The sequence below is a fragment of the Mustela nigripes genome, chromosome 7, assembly GCF_022355385.1.
Source record: "Mustela nigripes isolate SB6536 chromosome 7, MUSNIG.SB6536, whole genome shotgun sequence".
NCBI lineage: Eukaryota > Metazoa > Chordata > Mammalia > Carnivora > Mustelidae > Mustela > Mustela nigripes.
In genome coordinates this window covers 115,327,154-115,353,851 of record NC_081563.1, presented here as the reverse complement: position 1 = coordinate 115,353,851, position 26,698 = coordinate 115,327,154, and the positions used below count along the sequence as shown (strand labels likewise).

At 51.6% G+C, this 26,698-nt stretch overlaps 1 protein-coding gene across 1 annotated transcript in view; it reads right to left on the bottom strand.

The window, feature by feature from the left end:
- The window catches only part of EFCAB8 (EF-hand calcium binding domain 8), a 55,382-nt gene that overhangs the window by 13,329 nt on the left and 15,355 nt on the right, over positions 1-26,698 (bottom strand). The window contains exons 6-21 of the mRNA XM_059407684.1: positions 24,437-24,542; positions 24,147-24,231; positions 23,502-23,626; positions 21,069-21,142; positions 18,531-18,661; positions 14,692-14,759; positions 14,198-14,349; positions 12,658-12,795; positions 12,094-12,207; positions 11,490-11,717; positions 10,699-10,769; positions 9,766-9,970; positions 8,674-8,889; positions 7,456-7,584; positions 5,547-5,768; positions 4,876-5,013 (exon numbers count right to left, since the gene is read on the bottom strand). Of these exons, the coding sequence (XP_059263667.1) occupies positions 4,876-5,013; positions 5,547-5,768; positions 7,456-7,584; positions 8,674-8,889; positions 9,766-9,970; positions 10,699-10,769; positions 11,490-11,717; positions 12,094-12,207; positions 12,658-12,795; positions 14,198-14,349; positions 14,692-14,759; positions 18,531-18,661; positions 21,069-21,142; positions 23,502-23,626; positions 24,147-24,231; positions 24,437-24,542 (2,202 nt within the window). The remainder of the gene's footprint in view (positions 1-4,875; positions 5,014-5,546; positions 5,769-7,455; positions 7,585-8,673; positions 8,890-9,765; positions 9,971-10,698; positions 10,770-11,489; positions 11,718-12,093; positions 12,208-12,657; positions 12,796-14,197; positions 14,350-14,691; positions 14,760-18,530; positions 18,662-21,068; positions 21,143-23,501; positions 23,627-24,146; positions 24,232-24,436; positions 24,543-26,698) is intronic.

The following is a 26,698-nucleotide window of genomic DNA, read 5'->3' as shown; positions in this document are numbered from 1 at the left end:
CAATATTCCTTTGGCTATTCGAGGTCTTTTCTGGTTCCATATAAATTTTATGGTTATTTGTTCCATTTCTTTGAAAAAATGGATGGTATTTTGATAGGAATGTGTTAAATCTGTAGATTGCTTTAGGTAGCATAGACATTTTCACAATATTTGTTCTTCCAATCCAGGAACATGGAACATTTTTCCATTTCTTTGTGTCTTCCTCAATTTCTTCCATGAGTACTTTATAGTTTTCTGAGTATAGATTCTTAGCCTCTTTGGTTAGGTTTATTCCTAGGTATCTTATAGTTTTGGGTGCAATTGTAAATGGGATTGACTCCTTAATTTCTCTTTCTTCTGCCTTGTTGGTGGTGTAGAGAAATGCAACTGATTTCTGTGCATTGATTTTATATCCTGACACTTTACTGAATTCCTACATAAGTTCTAGCAGTTTTGGAGTGGAGTCTTTTGGGTTTTCCACATATAGTATCATATCATCTGCGAAGAGTGATAGTTTGACTTCTTCTTTGCCAATTTGGATGCCTTTAATTTCCTTTTGTTGTCTGATTGCTGAGGCTAGGACTTCTAGTACTATGTTGAATAGCAGTGGTGATAATGGACATCCCTGCCGTGTTCCTGACCTTAGCTTTTGGAAAAGCTTTCAGTTTTTCTCCATTGAGAATGATATTTGCGGTGGGCTTTTCATAGATGGCTTTGATAATATTGAGGTATGTGCCCTCTATCTCTACACTTTGAAGAGTCATTCATTCATTTTTAAAGATTTTATTTATTTGACAAAAAGAGACATCACAAGTAGGCAGAGAGGTAGGCGGGGTGGTGGGGGAGGAGGCTCCCTGTTGAGCAGAGAGCCCAATGTGGGGCTTGATCCCAGGACCCTGAGATCATGACCTGAGCCAAAGGCAGAGATTTAACCCACTGAGCCATCCAGGCACCCTCCATCTTAGAGTCAGTTTGTCAATTTCTGTAAAATAAAAAGCTTGGATTTTGGTAGATTACATTGAATTAATTTGGCAAATACTGTTATATTAATAAGATTAAATTTTTCAATCCATGAACATGGGAGATTTTTTCCATTTATTTAGGTTGTCTTCAATTTTTTTCAACAGTGTTTTGAAGTTTTCATAATACAAGTTTTACACTACTTTTGTAAATTCATTCTTAAATACTTTATTCTTTTTGATGCTATTATAAGCTGGATGCCTTTTATTTCATTTTCTTGCCTACTTCCTCTTCTGGTACAACATTAGTAAAAGTGGTAAGAGCAGACATCCTCATCTTCTTCCTGATCTTAGGAGGAAAAAGTTTAATATTTCACTATTAAATATGATAGTACCTGCTTTTTGCAGATGGACTTTATCAGGTTGAGGAAGTTCCCTTCTACTCCTTGTTGATTGGCATATTTATCAGGAAAGGGTGTTGGATTTTCTCAAATGCTGTTTCTGCATCTATTGAGATGATTATGTGCCTTTTGTTCTTATTCATGTAATACGGTATATTACATTAATTGATTTTGGATATTAAACCAACCTTGCATTCTTGGGAAGTCTCACTTGGTCATGATATGTAATCCTTTTCATAAGTTTCTGGATTCAATATTATATTTTATTGATGATATTTCCATCTATATTCACAAGAGATGTATTTTCTTAGGATGTCCTTATAGTATATCAAGGTAATATTGGCTGCATAGAAAACTCTTTGGCAAGAATTCTTGAAGAACTGACATTAATGCCTCTTTAATTATTTAGTAGAATTCACCAGTAAAGTCATCTGTACCTGGGCTTTTCTTTGTGGGGAGTTTTACTGCTAATTCAATCTCCTTACTTGTGATATTCAAGTTTTCTATTTCTTTAGATTTCCTATTTCTTTTTTAATCCACTCTGGTAGCTCATATCTAAGAATTTATCCATTTTCTTTCACTTTTTTAATACTGAAAAATTAAAAACCTATCTACTGTCTGACAATAAGTTAAATAAATGATTGTACCTCTATAAAGCAAATATGACTTAATCATAAGAAAGTCTGATCTTTAAGAATGTTTGATAATATAGGAAATTCTAGTTACATGCAATATAATCCCAATTTGTTTAAAATATATGATTATAACATGGTCAGGAGCACAAGTTCTGGAGTTAGACAGACTTGGGTTTACTGCCAGATCCAACATTGGCAGTTGTGTGAACTTAAAAGACAGGTCCCTCCAGATCTTCAGTTTTATCTTCCTCATCTAAAGATAACATCTCCCTCACAGAGCTATCATAGAGAATCAACGAGAGAATGCATAAAAGCACCTATCACAATTCTTGAAACAAGGTAAGCAGTAAATAAATGATACTTATTGGGGCACCTGGGTGGCTCAGTCAGTTAAGTGGCTGGCTTTGGCTCAGGTCAGGATCCCAGGGTCCTGGGATCGAGCCCCGTGCTGGCCTCCCTACTTAGTGGCAAGTTTGCTTCTCCTTCTCCCTCTGCCCTTTCCTTCCTCTCTGCTCATCCTCTTTCTCTCTAAAATAAATAAAATCCTTTCTAAAAAATTAATGAGACTTGGGGCACCTGGGTGGCTCAGTCAGTTAAGCATCTGCCTTCAGCTCAGGTTATGATGCCAGGGTCCTGGAATTGAGCCTCATATCAGGGTCCTTGCTCCATGGGGAGCCTGTTTCTCCCTGTCCCTCTGCCTGCCACTCCCCCTTGTGTTCTCTGTCCAAAAAAAAAAAAAAATTTTTTTTTAATGGCATTTATTGTTGTTATTATAATGATTGCATTAACATTACAGATTCCTCATCTGTTGAACCCATGGGTGGCTGATTCTCAACAGATTTGAATGCAGTGAAATTGTCTTCTTACTAAAACTAGACTAGACTTAATATTTTTGTGCAGAGATGCAAAAGGTACCTATGACTGCAAGATGGCTATCAGAACCTCAAATGCATACAACCCCTTGACCTAGAAATCCCACTTCCAGGAATTTAACCTTCAGATACATTTTTCATAAATATGAAACAACATTCACTATTCACTTTTGCTTAAGAACAAAAGATTGAAAACAACCTCAATTTCCCTTCAAAGGGAATTATGTCATTAATATATCCTATAGCTTACTGCTCAGCTATAAAGAATAATGTATTCATATACAAGATCTCCAAGATATATAATGGAATAAGAAAAGCAAGGTGACGGGTGCCTGGGTGGCTCAGTCATTAGCATCTGCCTTCGGCTCAAGTCAGGAACCTGGGATCCTGGGTTTGAGCCCCATATCAGGCTCCCTGCTCAGCACAAAGCCTGCTTCTCCCTCTCCCACTCCCCCTGCTTGTGTTCCCTCTCTCACTGTGTCTTTCTCTGCCAAATAAATAAATAAAATCTCTAAAAAAAAAAAAAAAAAAAAAAAAAAGCAAGGTGAACACCAGTGTGTATGGCATGCTACCCTTCACATAAAAATAATGAGGAAAGAACTTTACACTTTTGTGTTTGAATAAATAAATCCTGGAAGAATCACCAAAAATCAATAAAAGTGAAACAAGAAGAACTGGTTTTGGCTGGGGGTGAACAAGAGTAGGACTAAGAATCCTCACTATAAACCTTTACCACTCCCTGAGTTTTTAAATCTTCGTTGATGTATAATGTACATATAGAAAATTGTACATGTCATAAATGTGCCACTGTATCCATTTTTATAAGCTGACCACAACTGTATGGCCAGACCCAAATCATGAAACACAGCAGCCTCCAAATCCCCCTTCATCACTCCTTCCAGCCACTCCATGCCCTGCACAAAGATAATCACTTATAATAGGATACCTTTGCTTTGTCTGTTTTTATACTTTTATAGATAGAACTATAATATTTATAATATATATACTCTCTTAGTGTCGAACTTCTTTCACTTATATTGTTCAAACAATTACCCACTTTGTCATAAATAGTTGAAAACCATTCATTTCTAATGCCCGATATTATTCTGTACGGTGTGTATAGTGCAATTTATTTTTCCGGTCTAGGTTGATTGACATTTGGTTTATTTCATATGTAGAGTTAATACAAATGGTAATTCTATCCATGTTTTTATTCATTATCTTTTAGAGCATAGGCTTCTCTTGGGTATAAACCTAGGAGTGGAATTGCTGGATTATAGTGTAGACATATATTCAGTTCTAGTAATGACTGCCAAATGGTTCCCCAAAGTGATTATACCAATCTACATTCCTGCGAGCAATAGAAAATTTAGTTGACCTACATCCTTGCCAACATTTGGTATTGCTAAACATTTCATTTTAGTCATTCTGGTGGATGTGTAGTGGGATCACAGGGTGGTTTTAATATGCATTTTCCCGATAACTAAGGAAAAGGTGCTCAACTTCATTAGTCATTAGGCTAATATCAAGTGATTTTTGAACTATGTAAATATATTACCTACTCAAGAAAATACATAGATATTTTCATTATTTTTTTAAAGATTTTATTTTTTAAGTAATCTCTGTGCCTAATATTGGGCTCAAACTTACAACCCTGAGATCAAGAGTTACATGTTCTCCTGACTGAGTCAGCCAGCTGCCCCCAAGTATTTTCATTATTTTAAAAAAAATTCATGACCCCAGGGCCCTCATTGCAAAGATTAAAGCCCATGGAAGGGGTGTGCGTGTGTGTGTGTGTGTGCGTGCACGTGTGCACGCATGTGTGCTCATGTGCCTGTGTGTGCCTGTGGGTATATCTGGTGTGTGTAGACTTGGGTTTTACTGGGTAATGGTGATTTCTAGCTAACAAATGTTTTCTCCAACAACCAGACTACCTTGAACAAGAAACATGAAAGACTCAGAATCTCAGTAAGAGAACCATGGCCCCAACTCATTAGTGTGGTTCAAATTCCCCCAGTAATCTTCCTACCTCCTTCTCCTCCAAGAGGATGTGGTGTGGGAGGTTGACCTGGACCTGTTCAGGAATTAAGAACTGGAACTTGTTTGTTCTGCTGGGTTGAGGTGACCACTTATCAGCGAACATGCAATAATCCTTGATGTCCCAGATCTAGGCACAAAATGTGGGTTAGCAGCCCAGCACCCCTTGACACCAACACCAACTTACCCTGTGAAGCCCTCCCAGACTTCTTCTCTTCCCTCTGAGGTGTGAGCACTTGCCCCTTTGAGATACCCAGACCCTCAGGGTCAGAAGGGACCCTAGGGATCTTCTAGGCCAGACCCCTTAGCTGGCATGCAGAGAGGATATGCCAGGCCCCAGGACAAGCCACTCTGGCCTCACGTCTCACCATAAAGCATGAAATCAGCTCCTAAGACAGGGGATCACAGACAGCTGCACAGCTGAGGGTGAGGGAGTGGCAGGAAGGACCAGTGCGGGGACAGAAGAGACCCACTAGGGGAGGCTTCGTGGAGGGCCCATTGGAGCCACGTCCTCACTCACTTCCTGGGTGCACCAGAGCAGAAGGGGACTTCTCCTGCCCACTGTTTTACAAACGAAACCAGTACCCAGAGGGAGGAGAGACTAGGTGAGCGCCATACACGGCAAAGAGGCGGCTGGAGTTTGCCCAGCCAGCCCTTCCTCACCTTGATGTATCCTGTGCAGTCCCCTGTGACAAGGATCCAGTCCTTCTCGTCCGTGGCCATGGCACCCACAACCACATCCCCCTCGCTCAGGCAGTCCACAGGGAACTTCCCCAGCAGGCCGCCAGCCCCATGTGTGGACCAGGCATAGATAAGGCCATCGATGCAGCTGCTCAGCAGGGCGGCTATGTGGGGCTGCCGAGGCCGGGTCTGCAGGAAGATGATCTGTGCAAGACAGGCGGGCCTGCTCAGCGGTGCTGGAAATTACCCCAGCCACAGTCACGTGGAGCTGAGGGGCCTGGGCAAGTCTCTACCCCCACTCCGCCCCACCCAGTTTCCCAGATGCCCAGCCAGAATGGTGACCATCTTCCACTGCTGCCTAACAGGTAACAAGGAACACTTCGGTGCCCTGTGAGCCCCATGTGCGCAGGGCGTTTGGGTCTTTTGGTTTTTTTCCACTGTTTTATCCTCGGCAACTACAATGGTGCCTGACACATGGTACATGATCAGTGAATGTGTGTTGAAGAAGACTTTCAAGGCTCAGTTGGTCATGCAGCCTCTCATGATTTCGGTCATAGTCAAAGGTAAGGCTTTGAGTTATCTACTTGGGTCAGACTCAGAGGCTGAAAGGGATGGGCTCTCTGGGGCAACTGCTTCTAGGAATCCATCCTTTCAGTGAACTTACACAGGCGCCCAGAAGCACAGGTACAGGGACGTTCAACGCATGTCTAGTAAGAGAAGATGGGCTTAATCGTTTGTGATCCCTCCAAACTATAGAGTGCTATGCAATTATCCCAAAGAATCGGATGAGTTAACAAAAGAATAAGATTTCTCTAAATTACTGATATGAAAACATACCCATGCCATATAGTTAAATTTTTAAAAAGTAAATGGTAGGACATAGCTATAATTTAACACCACTGATCTAAAAATAAGAAAGATAAAGGCTAACCCAGTCCACCAATTCTCTAGCAGTACCTGTGGCTTCCACTACTGGGTGGGGTGGAGGGAGTAAGACACAAGGGGCCTTTATATTTTGCTTTACACACACTTCCCTTTTTCCTTTTTTTAACCAGCTAGCATGACGACTTTTAAAAGTTTTTTAAAGGCTTTTTTCTTTAAAGTAATCTCTACACCTAACATGGGACTTGAACTAACAACCCAAGATCAAGAGTTACATGCTCTACCTACTGATCCAGACAGGAGCCCCTAAGCCATTTTTCTAAAAGAGAGGAAAGCACATTCAGAACCTGGAGGAGACACGCTCGAAGCTCTCCATGACTCCCCCACCTCCAGGCTGGACCCAGCTCCGCAGGGCGCTGTTCCCCAATTCCTAAATCCTTGGTGCCCTGGAGCTGGAGAAGGGGCCAGTCCCGCCACACCCTCACACAACTGCGGTGTGGATTCACTGCGCCCCTGGTAGGGACTTAGGGAACCCAGTCTCTGAATTACCCTATCTTTGCAGATCGAAACTAGAAGGGGCCTGAGAGCCACCTCGTCTAGTGGTGACAATACAGTGAAGGGCATCCAGGGTCAGAAAGGGGAGAGGTGCAAAAGGAAGGGAGAGTAACAGAGATGACCCAACCCCTACTCCCCTGTTGTACAAAATACCCTACGAGAGCACAGAGGGCATTTTAACAGTAGATTCTGGCAATGCTGCTTCTCCTACCTCCCAGTCCAGCCCATCAACCAGAAGGGGCCCCCCAACAACACCCCATGCACACCCAAGGAGCTTCCCCCCTTCAGTAGTCCTAAAGCCAGAATCCTGAGTGGTAACTTCACCTGTACCACGCCTCTCCAGGTACTGGGGAGAGCCAGGCTGGCCCCCTAGGCTCATGGGCCATGTCCTTTCCAGGCCATCCCCATTGTTCACACCAGCTCACAGCCCAGACCCTGCCCGAGCGTGGCCCACCTTCTCCACCGATGCATTGGACTGCAGCAGTATCTTCTTCTGGAATTCCCCTCTTTGAGCATCTCTGATGATTGACTGTTTGCCGTGGGGTGTTCTTAACATCTTGGGGCTTCCAGAGTGGACAGGTTTCTGGAAAGAACAATGGGCCCCCCAGCTCATCACGGGAGGGTCACCCTACCCAGTGGGGAAACAGAGACCAGAGGCAGATGCCGAAAGTACGACCTGCCTACTCCCCCTCTGTCAATCCACAGCCCTGTGAAAGGGGCAGGCGGGTGTTGGAGGGATCCTGCAGTAAAGGCATTCCAGAGCTGGGGAGTCTCTATTTTAAACCAGCAGCTTCTGCTCTCAGGACAGAGACTTGAGTTTGCCTTTGGGGAAACCACTTCCCCCCGCCACACTTTGTCCTGAAGAGACCCTGGACCAAAAGGGGAGGACTAGGTTGTGTACAGCCATTGCTCCAGAAGATGAGAACGCAGTGATGCCACCGGCTACCCCAAAGGTGGTCTGAGTGTTCTGTAATAAGGCATAGTGTGTGTATCTTACACCTGAACCCGTCCGAGCAGCCATGAGGGACCCAGTCTGCATTGCCTGTGCCCAACAAGTGTCATGTGTTTGCACAAGGTGGGGTTTCTCTTTCAAGCCTCAATTCCCAGGTACAGGAATCAGGCTTCAATTGCTGAAGCCATCTGCTGGGCTCCCCCGGCCCCACACAAGACATTGTCTTCACTGCAGGAAGTAGGAGGCCAAGCCCCCCACTCCAGCTCCCTCCTCCCCTCAACATGAGACCAACAGTCCAGGCTGGAAGGGTTAATCCTGGGGCCGAGATGAGGGCTCAGGGGAGCAGGGAACTAGTCTGATCTCTAGGGAGGTGAGGATATGAGCCCCAGTGGCTCATCTCTGCCAGGTTACACTCACTGGAAGACTGAGAAAGTAGCCTAGGGAACTAGCCTGGGTGTCTAGGTTCTCTGGGTTGTTTTCCCTCTGGGTCCACCCCCCCCCCCCGCCCCAAGTTTGTAGACTGTAGGAAGGGAGCCTGCCCAGACTGGAGGAAGCAGAGTGGGGGTGGGGGGGAATCAGGTGAATCTAACCAGGGAGGGGAGCTGATGGATGTAAAGGTGCTCTGGAAAAAGGGGCTCACATGAGAACGCAAATGGACGACAGGCCCCTGGGGGGCCGGGGAGTGAGGGCAGCCACCAGGGGCTCAGCTCCTGCTCCCACCTGTGGGGGCATGGGCCTCTCTGGCTGCTTGTCTCTGGGGCGCTTCATCACTGGGGGGGCTGACATGAGGTTCCGCTGCAGGTTGGTACTGGTTGCGGCCTTGGCTCTGGGGCCTGGGGGCTTGAATGCTGCCGGCTTGTATGCCCACTGCTGGTGCTCCATGCAGGACTTGCTGGACTGGAGGCCCTTGGCCAGGAAGTTGTCCACCTCTTGCACCTGTGCCGGGGAGACACCCACCCCGCTGACACTGCAGTGCCCCAGAGGGACATGCAGGGCCTCCTTGGCCCGAGGCCAATACCCAAGGGCCCTCCAGGTGCCCCAGGCCTTACTCCATAGAAACTGAGTACCCTTAGAAACATCAAACCAGAGTTCATAACCCTGTCCTGGGGCCAACCAGGAATGCCCTGAGCTCCTGCAGGCGGGGCGCTGCTCCCGTGAGGGACTCAGTCTCCCTATCCATGAAATGGACATTGTTTTCCAAATATTTGTGAGGTTGGTTTTAATCTTAAGGGAAATTCCAGAGTATAAAACAGATAAAAACTGCCCTAGGAGAAGCCACTGCAATAGCCTCTGAGCTTCTCTCCCCAACATGTTTAGGAAATGACTGGGTGAGGTGATCCCGAAGACCCCTTCCAGCTTCCTTCTGCAAAGATAGTGTTAATTCAGAGATGGGGTGGGTCTCGGAGGTCCGTCCCACGAGCCCGGTGAGCCTGGACTGGGAACACATAACGGTGAGGAGTGAGGTGGGAGATGCCTTCCAGGGGAGAGTCATCCACTAGACGGAAAAGGACCAGAGCCACAGGCTCTGCAGTCAGACCACCTGGGTCTGCACCGATCACTTCTGGGCTGTGCAACCTCAGGCAAGTTGCTTAACCTCCCTGTACCTCGGTTTCCTTGTCTGTCAAATGAGAAAAATTCTAGAAACTAGCACCCACCTTCCTAGCTCCCAACCTCCTCCAAAAGAAGTTGTCACATGCCCTGTCCTTCCCAGGGGTGCTTCCTACCCCACCCCCAGCCCCGGCACTCCAGCTGATTCTAACCCACCACCAAGAGAGAGGCGGGGGGGATGGGGGTTGCTCCTGTCAACAATACCTTCTTGGGCAGCAGAGGCAAGGGGCTCAGAGAGGCGTTGAAATTGAGAATGGGCTTGAACAGGTTGACGTTCCAGAAGAGGATGTCCCCGTTGTAGGAAGAGGTCCCCAGGAACTGGTTCTGGTACTTGGCCATGCTCAGAACGTCCTCCTTGTGGAAGTTCTGCCAGTGGTAGCACGTGAGCACCCGCTTGGTCTTGTGGGGCCTGCGCACAGGGCCGGAGGCGGGAGGGCAGACGGCTCGGCCTTACTGCTCCACATGGGTGGAAAACACCAGGGCCTTGAGAGTCCGGGAGGCAACTCGGAAGAGGGCACTCAGGTTGAAGCTCTGCCCCGCCAACCTCATTTACCAAGCACCTACTACCAAGGCTCTGTCCTCGGGGCTTTACAGAAATGCAACTGACAAACTACCCCCTTCGGACATCTGAGTGAGGATTAAAGAAGGGAAGCCATGGCCCTAGAAAGACCCTCTGGAAAGGAAGAGGCCTTGCACATTCTGTTCCCTCTGCCTGGAATGTTCCTCCTACCCCAAGCCCTTTGCGTTTTCACTGAGTAGATCCCACTCCACTCACAACATCCTCATGTGAGCCTTTCCTGACCGCCCCTGAGACTAAATCAGAGTTCAATCCCCTCTCCACAGAAACCTCTACTTTTCTTCCTCACAGCACTCAACAGACTTTATCATTACACATGAAGTTCTTTGATTAGCATCCGCCTCCCGCTAGGAGGGCGGAGACACCATCATTCTTGGTTATACCTATCGCAAGCTCGTAGCACAAATGGGTGGATAAGCAGAGGAAGCACTGGACATTACCCACCACGAATTTCTGGCTGGTCTTCCAACCACTAGTGGAGCTAGGAAGGGGGAAACCCAGCTGAAGTAGAGAGAACAGTCAGAGGCCCTTAGCAGCTCCCACACACCCTTGCTACTCACATGAAACAAGTGATTCTCTTACTCCACCCGGTCACGTAGAACGCTCTGTTCATGTGGACAATCCCACTAATCTGTGGAAGAGGAAAGTAAACGAGCTCTAAGGCGCCTCGGAGAGAGTGGCCCTGGGCCAATGAAGGAGACAAAGCTCTCCATGACGATAAGCGTCCCCTAGAGGCAGTACGACTGTATATTTTTCAGAACGCTCTTACATCACATTCGCCCATTTGATAGACTTGGAGCAGGTAGAGAGGGTAGGGATCCACATCCACTCAACAGAGGGATACTTGGGAGGGTCACATAACGGAGTGATAGGCTCTGGACCAGATCCCTGGCTACTCGGCCAAGGGCTCCCGCTGAGCTGGTTCTAGGACTTTCCTAAGAGTGAGTCATGGGTTCAGGTCCCCAAGTGGGACTGCCGGCTTTGCTCCGTGCCACACCCACACGCTGTCTCTAGAATGCCGGCAGATATTTCCAGAGCCGGAGTGAGCCTGGGGCTCACCAGCCCTCTTGCTAGAAGTGCCATGAGGAGTTCCCGGACCTAGACTCAGGTAAGGCGCGCTCACAAATCCAACGAGAGTAGCTGGCACTTGCAGAGTGTTCAGTAAGGACAGGCAGTCTTACCCAGCTTCACTTGGCAGGCCAGGACCCACAGGCTCTGGGAGCCATGAAGGCGGGCCATCAATAGGCATAGCCTTAAAGGGAGGCTTAAACCCAGGGCACCCCAGGGTCGGGAGCACTGTGCTTCGTGGCTCCTGTAGCACCCCTGGCCCTGATTGACAGAGCAGACTGACCTCCAGATGGTCCGGGTTGGGGAAGACCAGCAGGCATTCACCAATGGTGTAGTTCCACATCTTTATGCTTCCGTCACGCAAACCTGTGAGCAGGCAGCGCTCAGACTCGTCCAGGCACATGGTGGTCATCTCCATCTGCTGGTCGCCTGTCGCGGAGAACTGCATGGTCCGCCGGCCTGTCGCCACCTCCCACACACTCACCAGGCTGCTCAGGCAGCCGCTCACCACCTGCAGGCAAACACAGAGCTGGGGCTCCTGGATAGGACAGCGCCTCCACTCCTGGGGGTGGCCCCTGCCTATCATGGCTGGGGCTGGCGCAGCCCCGCAGCATCCCGAGAGGCCCCGCAAAGATGGGTATCCAGGGCCTTCCTCTGCACAGAGGAGTGAGGCGATCCTCCCACCAAGCGGTGGGCCTCCCATCCCCACCTCAGGCCGCCGGCCCCCCGCGCAGGGCTGCTTCCCATCCATGAGCCACATGCCACCAGCCGCTGTGCTGACTACTCCTTGGATACAGCCCTGGACACATCAGGGGGTGTCTGGGTCCTACCTGAGGGCCCCTGGCACTCCTGCCAGCCCAAGCAATGCCTGGCTCTAGCCCACTCACCTGCTTAAAAATCTTGCTGTAGAGGACAGCACACAGGGGTAAGCTGTAGGTTGTGCTCTTCTCCCCTGCTTTCCCAGGCCTCTCAGTCTCCAAGTACCCTTTGAGGATCCCAATCTGTAGGTAAGGAGGGGGCAGGCAGCTGGGCCATCAGAAGGGCTCTGCCTCAGTGACTGGCCCCAGCCAGAACCTTCCAATAAATCGCTGCACCAAACATCCTGACTGCACACAGACCTGAGCCCAGCGAGGTCCCTTGGCTCCTCAGCCCACTGGCTGATATCTTTCTCACATCTTCTCCGGAGTCCAATGTCCCTCATAACTCCTGGGAAGCTTAAAACCTCCATCTGCTGTCCCCTCCTCCAGGGAGCCTTCCCTGACCACCCCAGGCTAAGGATCCTTTCTCTGTGCTCGGAGCACCTGGCATCCATCTCCATGCCAACACTGAGCATTTTCTGACATTCTCTGTTCTCCTTCTACCTCCTCAGTTCACTGAGGGATGGGGCTGGTCTAAGGAGTGTATTCCCAGCACCTGCCCAGCAGCGGGGGCTCACTCCCTCCTGCACTCACTGAATAGGTGCTACAGATGAGACTGTCTTCATTCTTGTGGAAGTAGATGCTGGTGATGGGACAGTGCCCCAGGGCAAAAAGCTTCCCGCAGAAGGACTGGAGGCATATGTATTCCAGCATGTCCCACACACGGATGTTCTGGAGGGGGAGAGAGACGCTGCAGGGGGCCCTTGGGGAGACAGCGGGTACCTGAGGCCTTGGGGCATGAGGGGGGCCTGCAGCTCATGGTGCAAGCACTTCCTACACCACCTACTGCACAGACGCCAATGGTACCACCGAGATGCCATCTTATGCTCAGATGAGGAAACTGAGGCTCACCCCACCCACCACGACCCAGAGCCTTCCCCCAGGGCCTCCACCTTGCTGGAGCGGCTGCCCCTCAGTAATGAGGATGAGGACTGAGCAAGACAGCACAAGCCCCTGCAGACCCCCAGAAACTCCCCCATCAGCCTCCCTCAGCTAAAGCCAGGCTACCCACACGGTCGCCAAAAAAGCCCACAGCAGCCTCCTCAAGCTCATCCCAAGGTGAGGCCCCACAGAAGTCCCTCTGGATGCCCACTGCTTGGAGCCACCAGCGGTAAGCAGAAAAGAGCATGACTCCAATCCATACCTTGCCTCTACCCGTCACCGCCGTGAGGATTTGTGCCAGCCTGTCCCGGTCCCCCGACCCTCCAGCCTCAGATCCTTCAGCAGAGGCCATGACACCCAATGTTGGGGCCACTGGGAGAATTCCAGATAATAGCCAGTGTGGGCTGCGTTGGGGAAATTGGCCTGGGTGACCCAAGGGTCCTGCCAACTCTCAATCTACTGATTCCCAGAAGACACAAACGTGTGCCCTGAAGGACACCTGGAGCCATTGGCCGCTGCCCTACATCAGCCAAACAGCCACCGCCAAGCAGGTGGGGTGGGGCCCTGAACGCGATCCACGCAGAGATGCAAAGTGACAGGCCTGGAACCAGGGAGTCCCAGGTGCTGGAGAAGCTCCAGTCAGGCCCTGAGAGCCAGCGCAGCTGAGAAGAGGTCCCTAGGAGAGCTGAGGAGCAAGTTTGGGTCCTGGGGGAAAGGGGAGGGCAGGGGAATGGCTCACAAGTGTTGTACGCCCACTACATGCCAGCCGTCCCATGGCTGCTTCACTGCCCACCCTACTCTAACCCTCTCAACAACCCATTCTGTGGATGAAGGGACTGAGGCTCAGAAAAGGAAAGGGCCTTGCCGAGGACCGCAGAGTAATAAGCCAGGCTGGGCTGCACGGGAACCCAGCTCTGATGGATGGCTCAGAGTGGGGTGTGGGCCTCTACCAGGGGCTGACAGAGACCCCTAGGCCCCTCATGGTGACTCCACCTGGGACAGCCCTTTCTGTGTCCTAGACCAAGTGTGGAACCACAGGCAGGCCAGCCACACTGTCTCCCTGGGCGTCAGGCTGCCGCCAACTGCTGGCGCCCCACCTGGCCAAGCTAGATGGTTTTCCCAGGGCCAGTGTCTCTGCAGGGGGGACGGGCACTGGTGTGAGTGTAAGAGCTATGCTCCCCGAGGCCAGCACCTTGTCCTTGGAGACGCTGAGGAGGATGTTGCTGTTCTTGCTGTTCACGAGGATGTGCGTCACGGAAGTCTGATGTCCCCTCATCAGCCACACAGGTTTTTTTAAGAAGAAGGGGTTCCACAGGCGGATGAGGGGGTCATAGCCACCGGTCACTGGGGTCGGAAGAATGGGTGTCAGCCATGGGGGGCCTACGAGGGGACCGCTCCTGAGACCAGGCCTTGACCCCCCACCCAGCAGGCGCAGCAGATGGGGGACTGCGGTTCTCATCTGCCCCTTTGCCGCCCCTTCCCCCCCACCTCCTCCATCATGCCAAGCAGAGCGTGTCACCACCCAGGTGCCCACCGGCAGGGACCAGAGTGCCAGGAGAGGAGCCCGGATGGAGGCCGGACCCTGCAGTCCTCCCCGCCAGCTTTGATAATCCCCATGTCCCCAGCAACCTTCACCCCAGTTCCACCAGGCCTGGGGCTTCTGGGGGGCACATGAAGATGACTTACCCATTAAGTTCTTGTCTGGGCAGTAATCAAAGCAAAGAATCCCTTTTCTCAAGCTCAGCACCGAAAACCTACAACAGCAAAGGGGGAAGGCAGCAGGGTGGCAGCGACAGCTACAGGCAGCCAGGGAGAAGCCATCACTCTCCACCCAAGGAGAGAGGCAGCCCCAGCAACCCTGTCTGGGGCTCACCCTGCAGCCAAGTTGGGGCCAAGCCCCACAGGCAGGGCAGCTGCCGTGGGTCTCAGCCCCAAACCAGCAGCTCAGGGAGGAGGCACCCCACCCACCAAAGCAGGAACAACTCCTTACAGCCTGGATCCAGTTAACTTAAACTGACCTTTGCTTCAACCATACTGAGACAGGCGTCCCCCCACTCATGATACAAATATTTAAAAAGAAGGGGATTCCAAGGGCCAGGGGAAGGGGAGCTCCCAGGTGCTGTGCCCCTGCCTGCTCTGTGCTATTTCCTGGGCTGGGGACTATCTTGTGCATCACCGAGATGCCCTACATAATCCTAGAGAGTATCATCAGCTCAGTGCCACAGGGAGGACATAGAAAGCAGAAACTAAGGAGTTGGTTCAAGGCCACAAGGCTGGCAGGATGGGGGCGTCAGGATTCAGACCCAGGGTGGGCGTGGCAAGAAGAGGCAGGAGGCTCAGTGACCAGGGCTCCAGGAAAGGAACAGGTGCGGCCAGGTGAATGGGGGCCCGGTCGGCCAGGGTGACCCGGGCAGGGGTCTCAGGAAGGTCAGGCCTGAGAGTACTGGAACTTCCATGCCTCGGATGTGCTGTTCTCTCTTTATCCACACATACTGCCTTGCCAGATCCTTCTACTCAAACTCCCCCTTCCCAACTCTACTCAGAGGCCCCCATTGCCAGGTACCCCGGCCCTCTAATGCAGCACGTCCTCCACTGAATTTACTCTCCCTTCCACAGCCAGAAGGATTCCTCAAAAAACTGAAACTTCAAGAAGAGCATATCAAATACATGTATTTCATTTATTGTCAAACCAGATATATCTCCCTCCATGCATATATGCACAGAGAAATCTTCTGGAAGGATAGTCACCAAAATGTCAGTAGAAATTATTTCAGGCTGATTCACTCATGCAACAAAGATTTATTGGCATCTCTACCTTCCGGGATTAGCAGGGGCATACCTCAGATGCCCCCTGCCCCCCGCCTTCATGGAGTTTTCCTTCCAGAGGGAAATAGCAGGAGTAGGTAAATGAACAGAGAGACAAAGGAGAGGGACATTTGCACACTGTGACAGGTCCCGCAGGGAAATAAACAGGTGGCTTTGACAGGGTAGCTGAAGGAGACCCGTCTGCAGAAGGCCGCTGTGCAGAGAAGGGACCAGAATTTCAGAGGGGACACAGGGAAGAAGGCCATGGCAGTAGTTCAGATGGCTTCGACTCGGTGGTAGGAACAGAAGTGAGAGAAGAGGGGGAAGGAAGGGGAGACACTGTGGGTCAGTCCACACACCCAGCACAGGCTCCTTCCAACTCCATGAGGGTCCTCCGCCCAGATGCACTACTGGCGGCAAGCCCCTAAAGAATCCAGCTTGGGCAGGCTGCCAGGGAGCCCAGCTCTCAGGCCCACAGTGCCTCGAAGGCTGAGGCTGACTCTGGAGGCAGAGTTTGGGGGTGACAACGCCAGACCCCACCTGTGGAGGCCATGCCCTAAGAGGTCCTTGCAGGGAACTGAAGACCAGCAAGCAGGCAATGGTGCCACCTGCTAGCGAGCCTGAAGGGTCTGGGCGCTCTCATGTGTGTGAATACAGTCTCCAACCTGTCCCCAAAGTCCATCTCCAATCCCTCCACCTCATCTCCACTGGACGATTTCAGGCCTGAATTATTACAATGGTGCCATCCCTGGAGTCCCCATCTCCACAGCTGCCCACCGCTTGCCACAGAGCAGCCAGAAGAATATTCCCACACATCAGACCACACCGTTCCTGTGCTCAAAACCTGAGCACTTGTTTATATCTCTTACCAGATAACTGTAAAAAGATATGTTAGAGATGATCGGAGGGAGATTAACTTGGACTAGGTACTAGTGATATTAAAATGTTACAGTATCTTCTGTGTTTAAAATTTTCAGTGACGAAAATGTTTTAAAAAATAAAAACAAAGAAGAAAAAAGGGCATACCAGGCAGAAAGGAATGATTCAAAGGCCCTGGGGCAGAAACATGCATGAACCACAAGGGGGCCACAAGGGGGCTGGAGTAGCCAGGCAGCAGGGACAGACCACGGAAATGCTCATCACCAGGATAGAGTGACCCTGTGATGTCCACCTGCCACTGAGAACCAATAAGCAAATAAAAGAAGCTGAATAAAACACGTATCACAGACACAAGGTAATACTACCACCAAAGCAGAGCGATGAGCCTCTGTTACAAATCGGCTCCAAGCAAAATCCCACCATAGCACCTCACTCAAGGCCCAGAAGTCACAACTGAAGCTTCCCCACAGTATCTGGCCTTCTCTGGGGCCCCTCCTCCACCCAGCAGCTGGTCCCAGGGCTGGGGTGGAGATGTACATAGGGGGCTCTGGCTTACAAGACACTGGAGGTACAGTGAGGCCTGAGGCAAGTCCCCTGCTCAAACGTCTCAGGTTTCCAATCTGTAAAATGAGGAGCTGGACCAAATTAGCCCTACCATCCCAGGATCAAATTTCGTTCTGGAAAACAACCAGGACAGGAAGGGACAGGCAGAGATGGGGCCTAAGTGGCCCTCAGCCTTCCCGCTGTGCCTCACCCAGCTGCTCCCCCAACACAGGCCTTCAATCTCCTGCTGCTCCCCCAAGAAGATGTGACTCATGGTTCAACCTGCCCAGGAACAAAATATCACAGACCTGAAGGGTCCACGGGATAAAGACCTGCGGCAGGAGGAAAACAGCAGAGGCAAGAGGGAAAAAAAATCCCTCAGGAGCAAATACCTACTGTAAAATGCACAGTGAAAGATACACATGAGGGGCGCCTGGGGGGCTCAGCTGGCTGAGCATCAGACTCTCGATTTTGGCTCAGGTCGTGATCTCGGGGTGGTGAGATCAAGCCCCGCGTCTGGCGCGGAGGCTGCTTAAGAGTCTCCCACACCCTCTGCCCTTCCCTACCCTCCCTCTCTCTAAAAAATTAAATAAATAAAAATTTAAAAATAATTGTTAAAAAAGGTACAGAGAAAGCAATAGAAGTGAGACATTTGAGAACGGAGTGAGACAGTGGGGATTGGGCGAGGGAAGGATTGAGGCTTTATTTATAATGTTTTACTTTTTTACAGGGTCAACCTATGTATGTAGACTTACTAGTGTGAGTAATCACTGATCAGGAAGGAAGGGAGGGGGGGAAGCGAGAAATCTAAAATCCACTCTGAGCTAGCGGAACCTGGAATAAAGGAAAGAGATTAGAACCATCTCCAAAGACTAAGTGCTGCCAGTTAACGACCACACAGCACGAAGAGCAGTCAGCCCTGGGATGAGGGAGAGAAGCCCCACAGCCACTGCCTTCTACAGACGAGGACCCTGAGTGAGGGGCACAGAGGTAAAGCAGCTCACATTCATTCCTCCATTCAGAAAAAACTCTTCTGACTGCTTACACTATGTGCCAGCTTCTGTGAGTTTTACATATAAATCGATGGATAAAAGAAGCTTGTTGTATGATTAAAACCATACTCCATAAAAGTTCTTATAACCCAGTGAGATCCACCAGATGCTCCTGTCCTGGGGGCAGGCCCACTCTCAGCAAGGAGGGCCACGGGCAGCTGAGGTGAAGCCAGACCTTCCCACACACTGTCACATCCTCCCCCATCTGGCCACCCCCACTCCAGCCTGGGGAGAGGTGCTCCTTACTTGGGGTTCTCTTGGGCTTTGGATGGCAACACAGTCAGCACCAGAGAGGACTTCTCAATGGCCGAGCAAGAGGCCACCATGTTCAGCTGGGGGATGAACTTGATCTGTTGGCACCAGTTGGGATGGAGAGCCTGGGAAGAGAATGACAGCAGGAGGGGCTGGCAGGGCCAGGAGATCAGGATCTCTAATGCTCTCTAATGATGGCAGCTCTGACATGGTGACAGGGCTCCCTCGTCCCCCCCGCCCATCCTCCCTCCTAACCTAGTCCTGGGCCATCCCCTGTCAGTGAGACAGGTGAAAAGCTCCCACGTCTGCTACCATGGGAACTCTTGATTATAACCTAGAGGACAGGTGAGGTCAGGTCCATGTGACAGCACAGTCTGTCACCCCATCCCACACAGAAGAAAGCATGGATTGGAGGCGGCCCACCCCGTAGTCCCTATTCTCCACAGGGAGCCCTGACCCACCACAGCCCTCCGTGTTTCAGGACATGACTCGGAGTGTGTGCAAATGTTATCTGAGCAACAAGAAGCTGAGACCCAGGAGTCCCCGGGGTGGCCTGACAGCACAGGCCCCGAATTCTCGAGCTCCGGTTCCATGGTTTGGCCCCGTGCTTGGTCTCCCAATCCGGGGATTCTCCTCTTCAGGACAAGGAGGAGAGGGTTGTCGGGCCCTGAGCGAGGTTCTGCAGGCACTGCCTCGCCGAGTGTGTCTCACAGGGAAGGCACAGGACGGAACACGGGACACTCAGCAACTGGGGTGGAAAACCAAGCCCAAGATGAGATCCCACAGAAGATGGAGAAGAAGGTATTCGTGAGTGACTCTCCCCGAGAGGATCTCTGGGAGACCCTAAGTGCTTATCCTTAGGAGCTGCCAATCCCATGAGAGTGACAGGACTAGAAAGCAATGAGCGGACAACACAAAGTTGGGAGGTGTTACCCTGTGACAGTGGGATTGGAAGTAAGAATGTATATTTGGGCTTCCTGCCTATTTCTGACACAAAGCTCCTAAAACCCCTGGAATTTCCTAAGTGATGAGACTGAGGTGTCTTAATATTTGTAACAAACTTCTTTCAGCCATGCCTGAGTTTACATTAATGGGGTGACTTTGGAAAGCCCCTAAGGATGGGGACTCATGGCCAGGGGAACCAACCATGAGATTGGAGGACTGGAACTTTCAGTCCCACCACCCCCCCCCCCGGGTCCCTGGGGAGAGGACAGGAATACAGGTTGAATTGACTGCCAATGGCCAATGATGTAATCAATCATATCTATGTAAGGAAACTCCATAAAAACCTAAAAGGACAGGGTTCAGAGAGCCTCTGGGCTGGTGAGCTTGTGAAGGTGGGGGGTGAGCCTTGCCTAGAGAGGGCAGGGAAACTCTGTTCCCCTTTCCCCATACCTTTCTCTACACATCTCTTCCCTCTGGCTATTCCTGAGTTGTATCCTTTTATAATAAAACAGTGATCTAGTAAGTAAAATGTTTCTCTGAGTTTTGCAAGCGACTCTAGCAAATAAATCGAGCCCAAAGACAGGGTCATGGGAAGCTCAGATTTATAACTGATCAGAAGAACAGGGGACAACCTGTACTTGTGACTGGACTCTGAGGGTTGGGGGGCAGTCTTTTGGGACTGAGCCTCTGTGGTCGATAATTGGCAGCACTTAGTCTTTGGAGATGGTTCTAAATTTCTTTCTTTTATTCCAGGTTCCACTAGCCCAGAGTGGATTATAGCCTAGGATCTGATGCTATCTCCCGAAAGATAGTGTCAGAACTGAGTTGAACAGTAGGTCACCCAGCTGAGGTCCAAGAATTGCATGGCAGTGTGGGAAAAACACATTGTCACTGGTGTCAGAATCCTGTAAGTATTGTGGTGTGAAGGGATACAGGCAGGGGCAGGCATGGGGCTGGTCCAGGTTGGCTGGTGAGGGCCCCAAAGGAAGCAGAGAAAGGGGTATATAGGAACCTAGGGAAGAGGACAGAGTGTGACAAGACCCTGAAATGGAAAAGGCTTGGGGTGTTCAGAGAACAGCAAGGTTCCCTGTGTTTCTGCAGCAGAGTAAATGAGAAGAAGAGATGGGACAGGCAAGATGGGAAACAGGCCAGGGGTCAAGTCACCTCATGCTCTGATGGGCACAGTAAGCCCCTGAGATTTTGTCCAAACACGATGAGAAACTATGGAGGGATTTTGAACAAGGGAATGACATGGCTATTTTAGCTCCGAATTCCTCTGGCTGCCGAATGGCATAAAGCAGTGCATGGAGTAAGGAAGTACAGACAATCTAGAAGCCACTGCAGCCACCCAGGAGACAGAGAGATGTTGTCTGCCAGGGCCAGGCTTGAGCAACAGAGGTGATGAGAGGGACAAGTCCCACCCACGAGCCACAGGATCCAATAGCTGTCTCCACCTGCTCCCGGTGACCAAGCCCCAAGACCTAAGACTGAACCGAGGCGGAAAATCTACTTTCTGTATTGATTTTTGAGTGGTGCGTGTGTACAAATAATTACCATGGTAATGGGCCAAGGAAAGATACAGCATACCTTCAGCTGGTAACTCCTGTACAAGGGTGACTTTTCATTTAGTAGCTTCCGTGCTGAAACTTTGGTCCATTGATCTGATAGGAGAGAAAAACCAAGATCCACGTCACCAGCCTCCTGCCTCCACCAGACCAGCAAAACCCCAGAGGACACCTTGAGCTGTTCTGCAATTCCTGTATATCTCCATCAAGCTTTCCCATGTTCTGGTGGGTTTGGTGGGGGGTGAAGTCAGCCCCCAGAACACAGACCCAGGCAGATAAACAGGGCTGCCCAGAGCCAGCCCCACTTCTCGGGCTCTTCCCTCTCCACACTGCTATCTACACAAGGTGATTCTCATTCAGGGAGCTCCAGCTCTGCTGGACTGGAGAACCATTTGGGACCACAGGCTCTACTCTTTCTGGAAAGGATCATTTGGAAGTTTACCATCATGCTTCAAACGACATGCTCCACCTTGTCCAGCAAACACAAGTTCCAAGGAGAAGCGGCCAGCAAGTGTGCCAGAGCAACCGCCCTAAGCACAGCCTGGCCCTCGAGGCGTTAAAAGTCTCCGGGCCTCTGAAACCTCCCAGGGCCAATGGCCAGGCTAGAAGCCTCCAGGGAAAGCCCCCTGGCACAAGCAGGAAGGCCGGACACAGAGAGATGGGGCCGGCGGTGACAGGGGCAAGCCTGGGTCTACCTGCAGAGCAGGGTTTAAGCAGGGGGGTCAGAAGGACTGGGATAATCTGGGCTCAAGTCTGAAACTCCCAGGTAAAATGGAGAAAAGGGAGGGGGACCTAGGGGCTTACACCACGCATTTTACTCCTGCAAAGTCCCCAGCCCCGTCTGGCAAGGGAGTCCCCAGGGGTGGAGTGATGCTGAACGTGGGGGGGCCCCTGCGAGGGTGCGGGAGGGAGGAAGCTTAGCCACCCGCTGCAGTGCAAGCGTGTCTGCCCCTCTGCCTCGCCCGTGAGGCTGGGAGGGCCCCGAGATGTCAGGGGAGGAAGTCACCGGGCCCTTACTGCGGCCTCACACTGCCTGCTCTCCTTCCACCTTACCGAAAAGCCATGAACTGATCTGCTCATCCTGTTTAATAACAGAGGGCTTAAGCAACTGGCTCCAGGTCCCACAGAGCTGGGCTGTCCAACTCCTCCCAAGTCAACACACTGGGGGGCCCACCATCGTGTGTGACGAGCCTTCAGGCAGCATGGGGTGGGGAGGGACTTCTTCCCACACTCCAGCTTCATCTGTACCTGCTCTGATCTCCCAACACGTAGCTCAAAGACCACTGCAACCTGCCACGCCAGTCCCCAGGGTGGCACAGCCTGCCCCCATTTGGCTAGGGCAGGGCAGGGTGGGCATGGGACAGGACAGAGGGGGGGCGGCTGCTGATGAGGTAGGAGTGGGGCTGGCCCAGCTCCCTGCTGTATCCCAGGCAAGGTCCATTTCCCATCTGACCAGTGGGGGGTGGGGGGGGTTGCTCTGTGGAGCTGGGCAGGAGGTGTCACCAGGGCCTGGGAGCCCTTGGAGAGCATCCTGCTCTGAAACTGCCTGGAAGCCCAAGGGGCTTCCTAGATGGAAGGGGAGTAGGTGTCCCTGTGGGCTGGAGCCTCTGATGGCTCAGGGCCTCCTCTAGATGGATGTGAAGCAAGCTGGAGGCCTGACACTGTGCACCAAAGGCTCTAACCCGGACAGAGTCCCGCTCAGCCGAGTCCCCGACAGCCCCAGACCCAGAGCGGGGATATAGTGCCCTTGGCAGGGCAGCCCCGAACAGCACCCTGCAGTGGTCATTTTGGGGTACAGCCCAGCCAGAGGTTAAGGTTCAGATGCTGGGGCAGACTGCCTGCTTCAGGCCACTCATCCTGTGGGCCTGTGCAAGTGCTTCACCCCAAAAGCACACCTCCTCCTCCCTTAACAGACTAACAGCAGCGCTCCCTGCTGGCAGTGGGCAGGGGGACCATAGGTGGCCACGCACCCAGAGCAGGCAGCTCACAGCCACCTGGAGCCCGCAGGACTTTCTGTCCCCCCCCCCCCCCCCCCCCCCCAAACAAAGGCTGCTCCCAGCCAAGGAGAGCAGAACCCTCCTCCCCACCACAGAGAAAGGTCGCACTGTCACCCCAAAACCCAGAGGGGGTGAGTGGCCTCCCCAGCGTCACGCTGTTAGTACAGGCTCAGTCTCGCTGGGATGAGCCCAGTCCTGCGGCCACTCCCCTTGCCCTCCCCTGTGCAAGCTCCCACCTTCTCAGAGACTGCCCTTCTCCTCCCTCAGCCCCCTCTGGCTCCTGCTGTCCCCTCATCACCCCTGTTCCACAGGCCACCTTGAGCTGAGCACATGGCCTGAGCTTCAGAGAAGCCGGGCTCCTGAGCTGGGAGGCAGGAGAGAGAAGAGCTCCTCAGGGTAGGGCCGGGCCATCTCCCCCCACAACTTCCCGTCGTCCAATTCCCCAGCAGCTCAGCTACCCCATTTGGAGGTCCTGGGGAGGATTCGTGGGTTGAACAACCCGTGGGTCACATTGTCAGAGGTGAAGATGATGATGTTGCCTTTGGTGTCCCCGTAGCAGAACACACCTCTGTGATAGTCAGACCTGAGGGGAGGTAGAGACAGAAGAGGCTGGGTTGGGCCCACCAGCTGCGACCCTCCTCCACCCTCCCAGTGACCTTCCTCCACTTGGGAGCAAAAGCAGTTCCCACACAACTTTCCAGCCTTGCCCTCAACAGCTGATATACATGGGCCCAGACCCAGAGCATCGGTGAACCAGGTCCAAAAGGAGTCATAATTTTCTTTTAAAACCCAAACGAATGAGTCCCTGGTCCTCCAGATGCTCATCATCCACCCACCCCTACCGATGAACCTTGACATTCCCAGAGTCCTCGACCTTGGCAGGACACACCTCTGCTAGGATTCGATGGCTGACTTGTTCAGGGAATGGGAGGAAGAGGGCGGATGACTGAGTGACCCCTAGGAGGGACAGCTTGGTGAAAAGTACACAGGCACACAGAGTGGGAATCCTTCCAGGCCTGCTTTGAGAGAGGCTTTCTGGGAGTCCTAACCCTCCTGAGTGATGCGGCCACCAGGACAGTGCACCAGCCTCCCCGGAGACTCACCAGTAGTCCATGGCCAGGACACAGCTGTCCAGATCAACGAAGGTGAAGGCCCGGACACAGCTATGGTTGCTAATATCAAAGAACTCTGGGGAAGAGACAGAAGGGGAGGCATGCGTGGAACCCAAGCCCCAGTCCCCAGCCTTGGGGTTCTCTAGTGACAACATGCAGTATCGGCTTACCAGCTGCAGCACCCCATACCCACAGTCAGCTCGGTGACAGGCCTCTCCAAGTGTAAATGCATGGCCCCTCCAATGGCCGAGAGCAGACCTGGGGAGCCATCAGGGACTCACCTATCTTCTGATCAGTAGATGCAACCGCGATCAGGTTCAAGTTGTAGAGACACACCATGTCGATGACCCACATCTCCAGGTTATAGAGCTTCTGGATCTGGTTAAGCTGGCCAGAGGAAGGGCAGAGGAGATCTGAGCTGGGGAGGCTTGCCCAGCAGGGAAGACTAGATACACGGTATCCTGTGAACCCTCTCCTGCCATCCCAAGCCCTAGCTGTAAACCTGGTATGGAGCCCAGTGCTCCCACCAACTACTAATGGGAACTTGAAATTTCCTGATTTTGAGTCTCAGTTTCCACATCTATAAAGTGGGCTTAAAGAACACCCATCCTGGGATGCCTGGTTGGCTCAGTTGGTTAAGCGGCTGCCTTCGGCTCAGGTCATGATCCTGGCGTCCTGGGATCGAGTCCTGAATCAGGCTCCTTGCTCAGCAGGGAGCCTGCTTCTCCCTCTGCCTGCCATTCTGTCTGCCTGTGCTCGCTCTCTCTCCCTCTCTCTGACAAATAAATAAAATCTTTAAAAAAAAAAAAAAAAAAGAACACCCGTCCTCACCACCTCTTTTTAGATCCATTTGACACACTCATCAAAGTTTTAAGTACTTTTTAAAGATTTTATTTATTTACTTGAGAGAGAACACTAATAGGAGAGGGGTTGCGAGGGAGAAGCAGGCTCCCCACATGGGGGCCCTGAGATCATGACTTGAACTAAAGTCAGACACTGAACTGACTGAGCCACCCAGGTGCCCCACGGGTCAAAGTTTTAAATGTGCATAGTTTGTAATCCCGAGATCTGTTTCCACCCCACAGCCATGGATGTGTTCCCACGTGCTCATGGAGAAGTGTGTACGAGGTCAGGCCCTGTGACAGCAACAGGCCATGACTGCTTGCAAAGGACAGTGGATACAAATCCACAGCACAGGACACACCCCCCCGAAACTACAAACGAGGGAAGTGTGCACCTGGAATCGATTATGAAATGGAAAAGCAAGGAGGAAAGCAGCACCATCATGTGCAACCACGTGCATATTTAAATAGAAAGGGGTGGGGGACATGCATACAGTCTAACCATAGAAGACCACCCCAAAACTGGTCATAGCAGTTGAGTTGCCTCCCGTGAGAGAATCCAGGTCTGGGAGAGGGATACTGACTTTGCATGGACTGTCCCTCTGCCTCTCTGACTCTCTCCCTCATGCTGGTTTTACTGAGATATAATGGACATAGAACATTATATTAGTTTTTGCTTGTTTTGTCTGAATCTTATTTACCATCTGCGGATGTCACCTGGTTCAAGGGGTTTATGAACAAGAAGTCATCCTGCCAGGTCATGAGGTGCCCTTCCGTGCTCCTCTGCCAGCACTGCATGACAGCCCTTCAGATGGAATCTGAGTGGGCATCCCAGGTGGGGGACCCCACACACAAAGGCATGTCAGCAGGGAAAAGAGGTGGCCAGCCCGACGGGCCCAGGGCCAGAGAGGATGGGAGAGGAGTTCAGGGTGACCAGCTAAGGAGCTTGTATATTACTCCCTGAATGAGGCCATAGACTGGGAACGAAGAAAGCAGGGGGAGCACCATGTGAAACAGAAGGGAGGCGGGGCTTCTGGCCACTTTTCTGGGTGGGTATGCTGAAGGGTCAGCAAAGGCAGGGGCAGGGAGGGGACCGTTGCATCAAAACTCAGACATACTGAGAACACAGAAGCCGCTGCTGGTGGCTGGGCAGTGAGGACAATGGGCCAGGACCCCCGGCCACTGACACACAGCAGAAGGGATGGGAATGCCCATCACCTCCTGAAGCCCCGGGCCCTAGGGAGCTTCGGTGATGTGTTCAAGGCTGCACAGTTGGGAAGTGAAGCCCAGCTCCCCTCCTTGCAAACTGCAGGGTTTTCCATCCACATGACCGTGGCATGCAGTGGGTGGTCATGGAAGGCCCATGCTGGATCACCCGTGCCAACATCTTCTTGCCCAAGCAGCCCCTCAAGGAGGAATGCCAGGCCTTCTGGGGAGCCTCCCTCTGCCCCTCTCAACCCTCCCAGACGTGGCCTCTGAGGGGTGCTATAGTGACCAAGTAGCAGCCATAACCAACAGTATGTAGCTCAGGCTGTAATGTGCCCCCCTAACACACACACCAAAACAAACACAATGAGAAAAAGAGCGGAAGGTGCCAGAAACCCTAGCCTCGGGAACTTGGGTGCTAGTCCACCTTGGTTCTGGGCTACCAAATACACCCGAGAGAGTCACTGGACCTCCACAGACCTGTGCTGCCTCCCT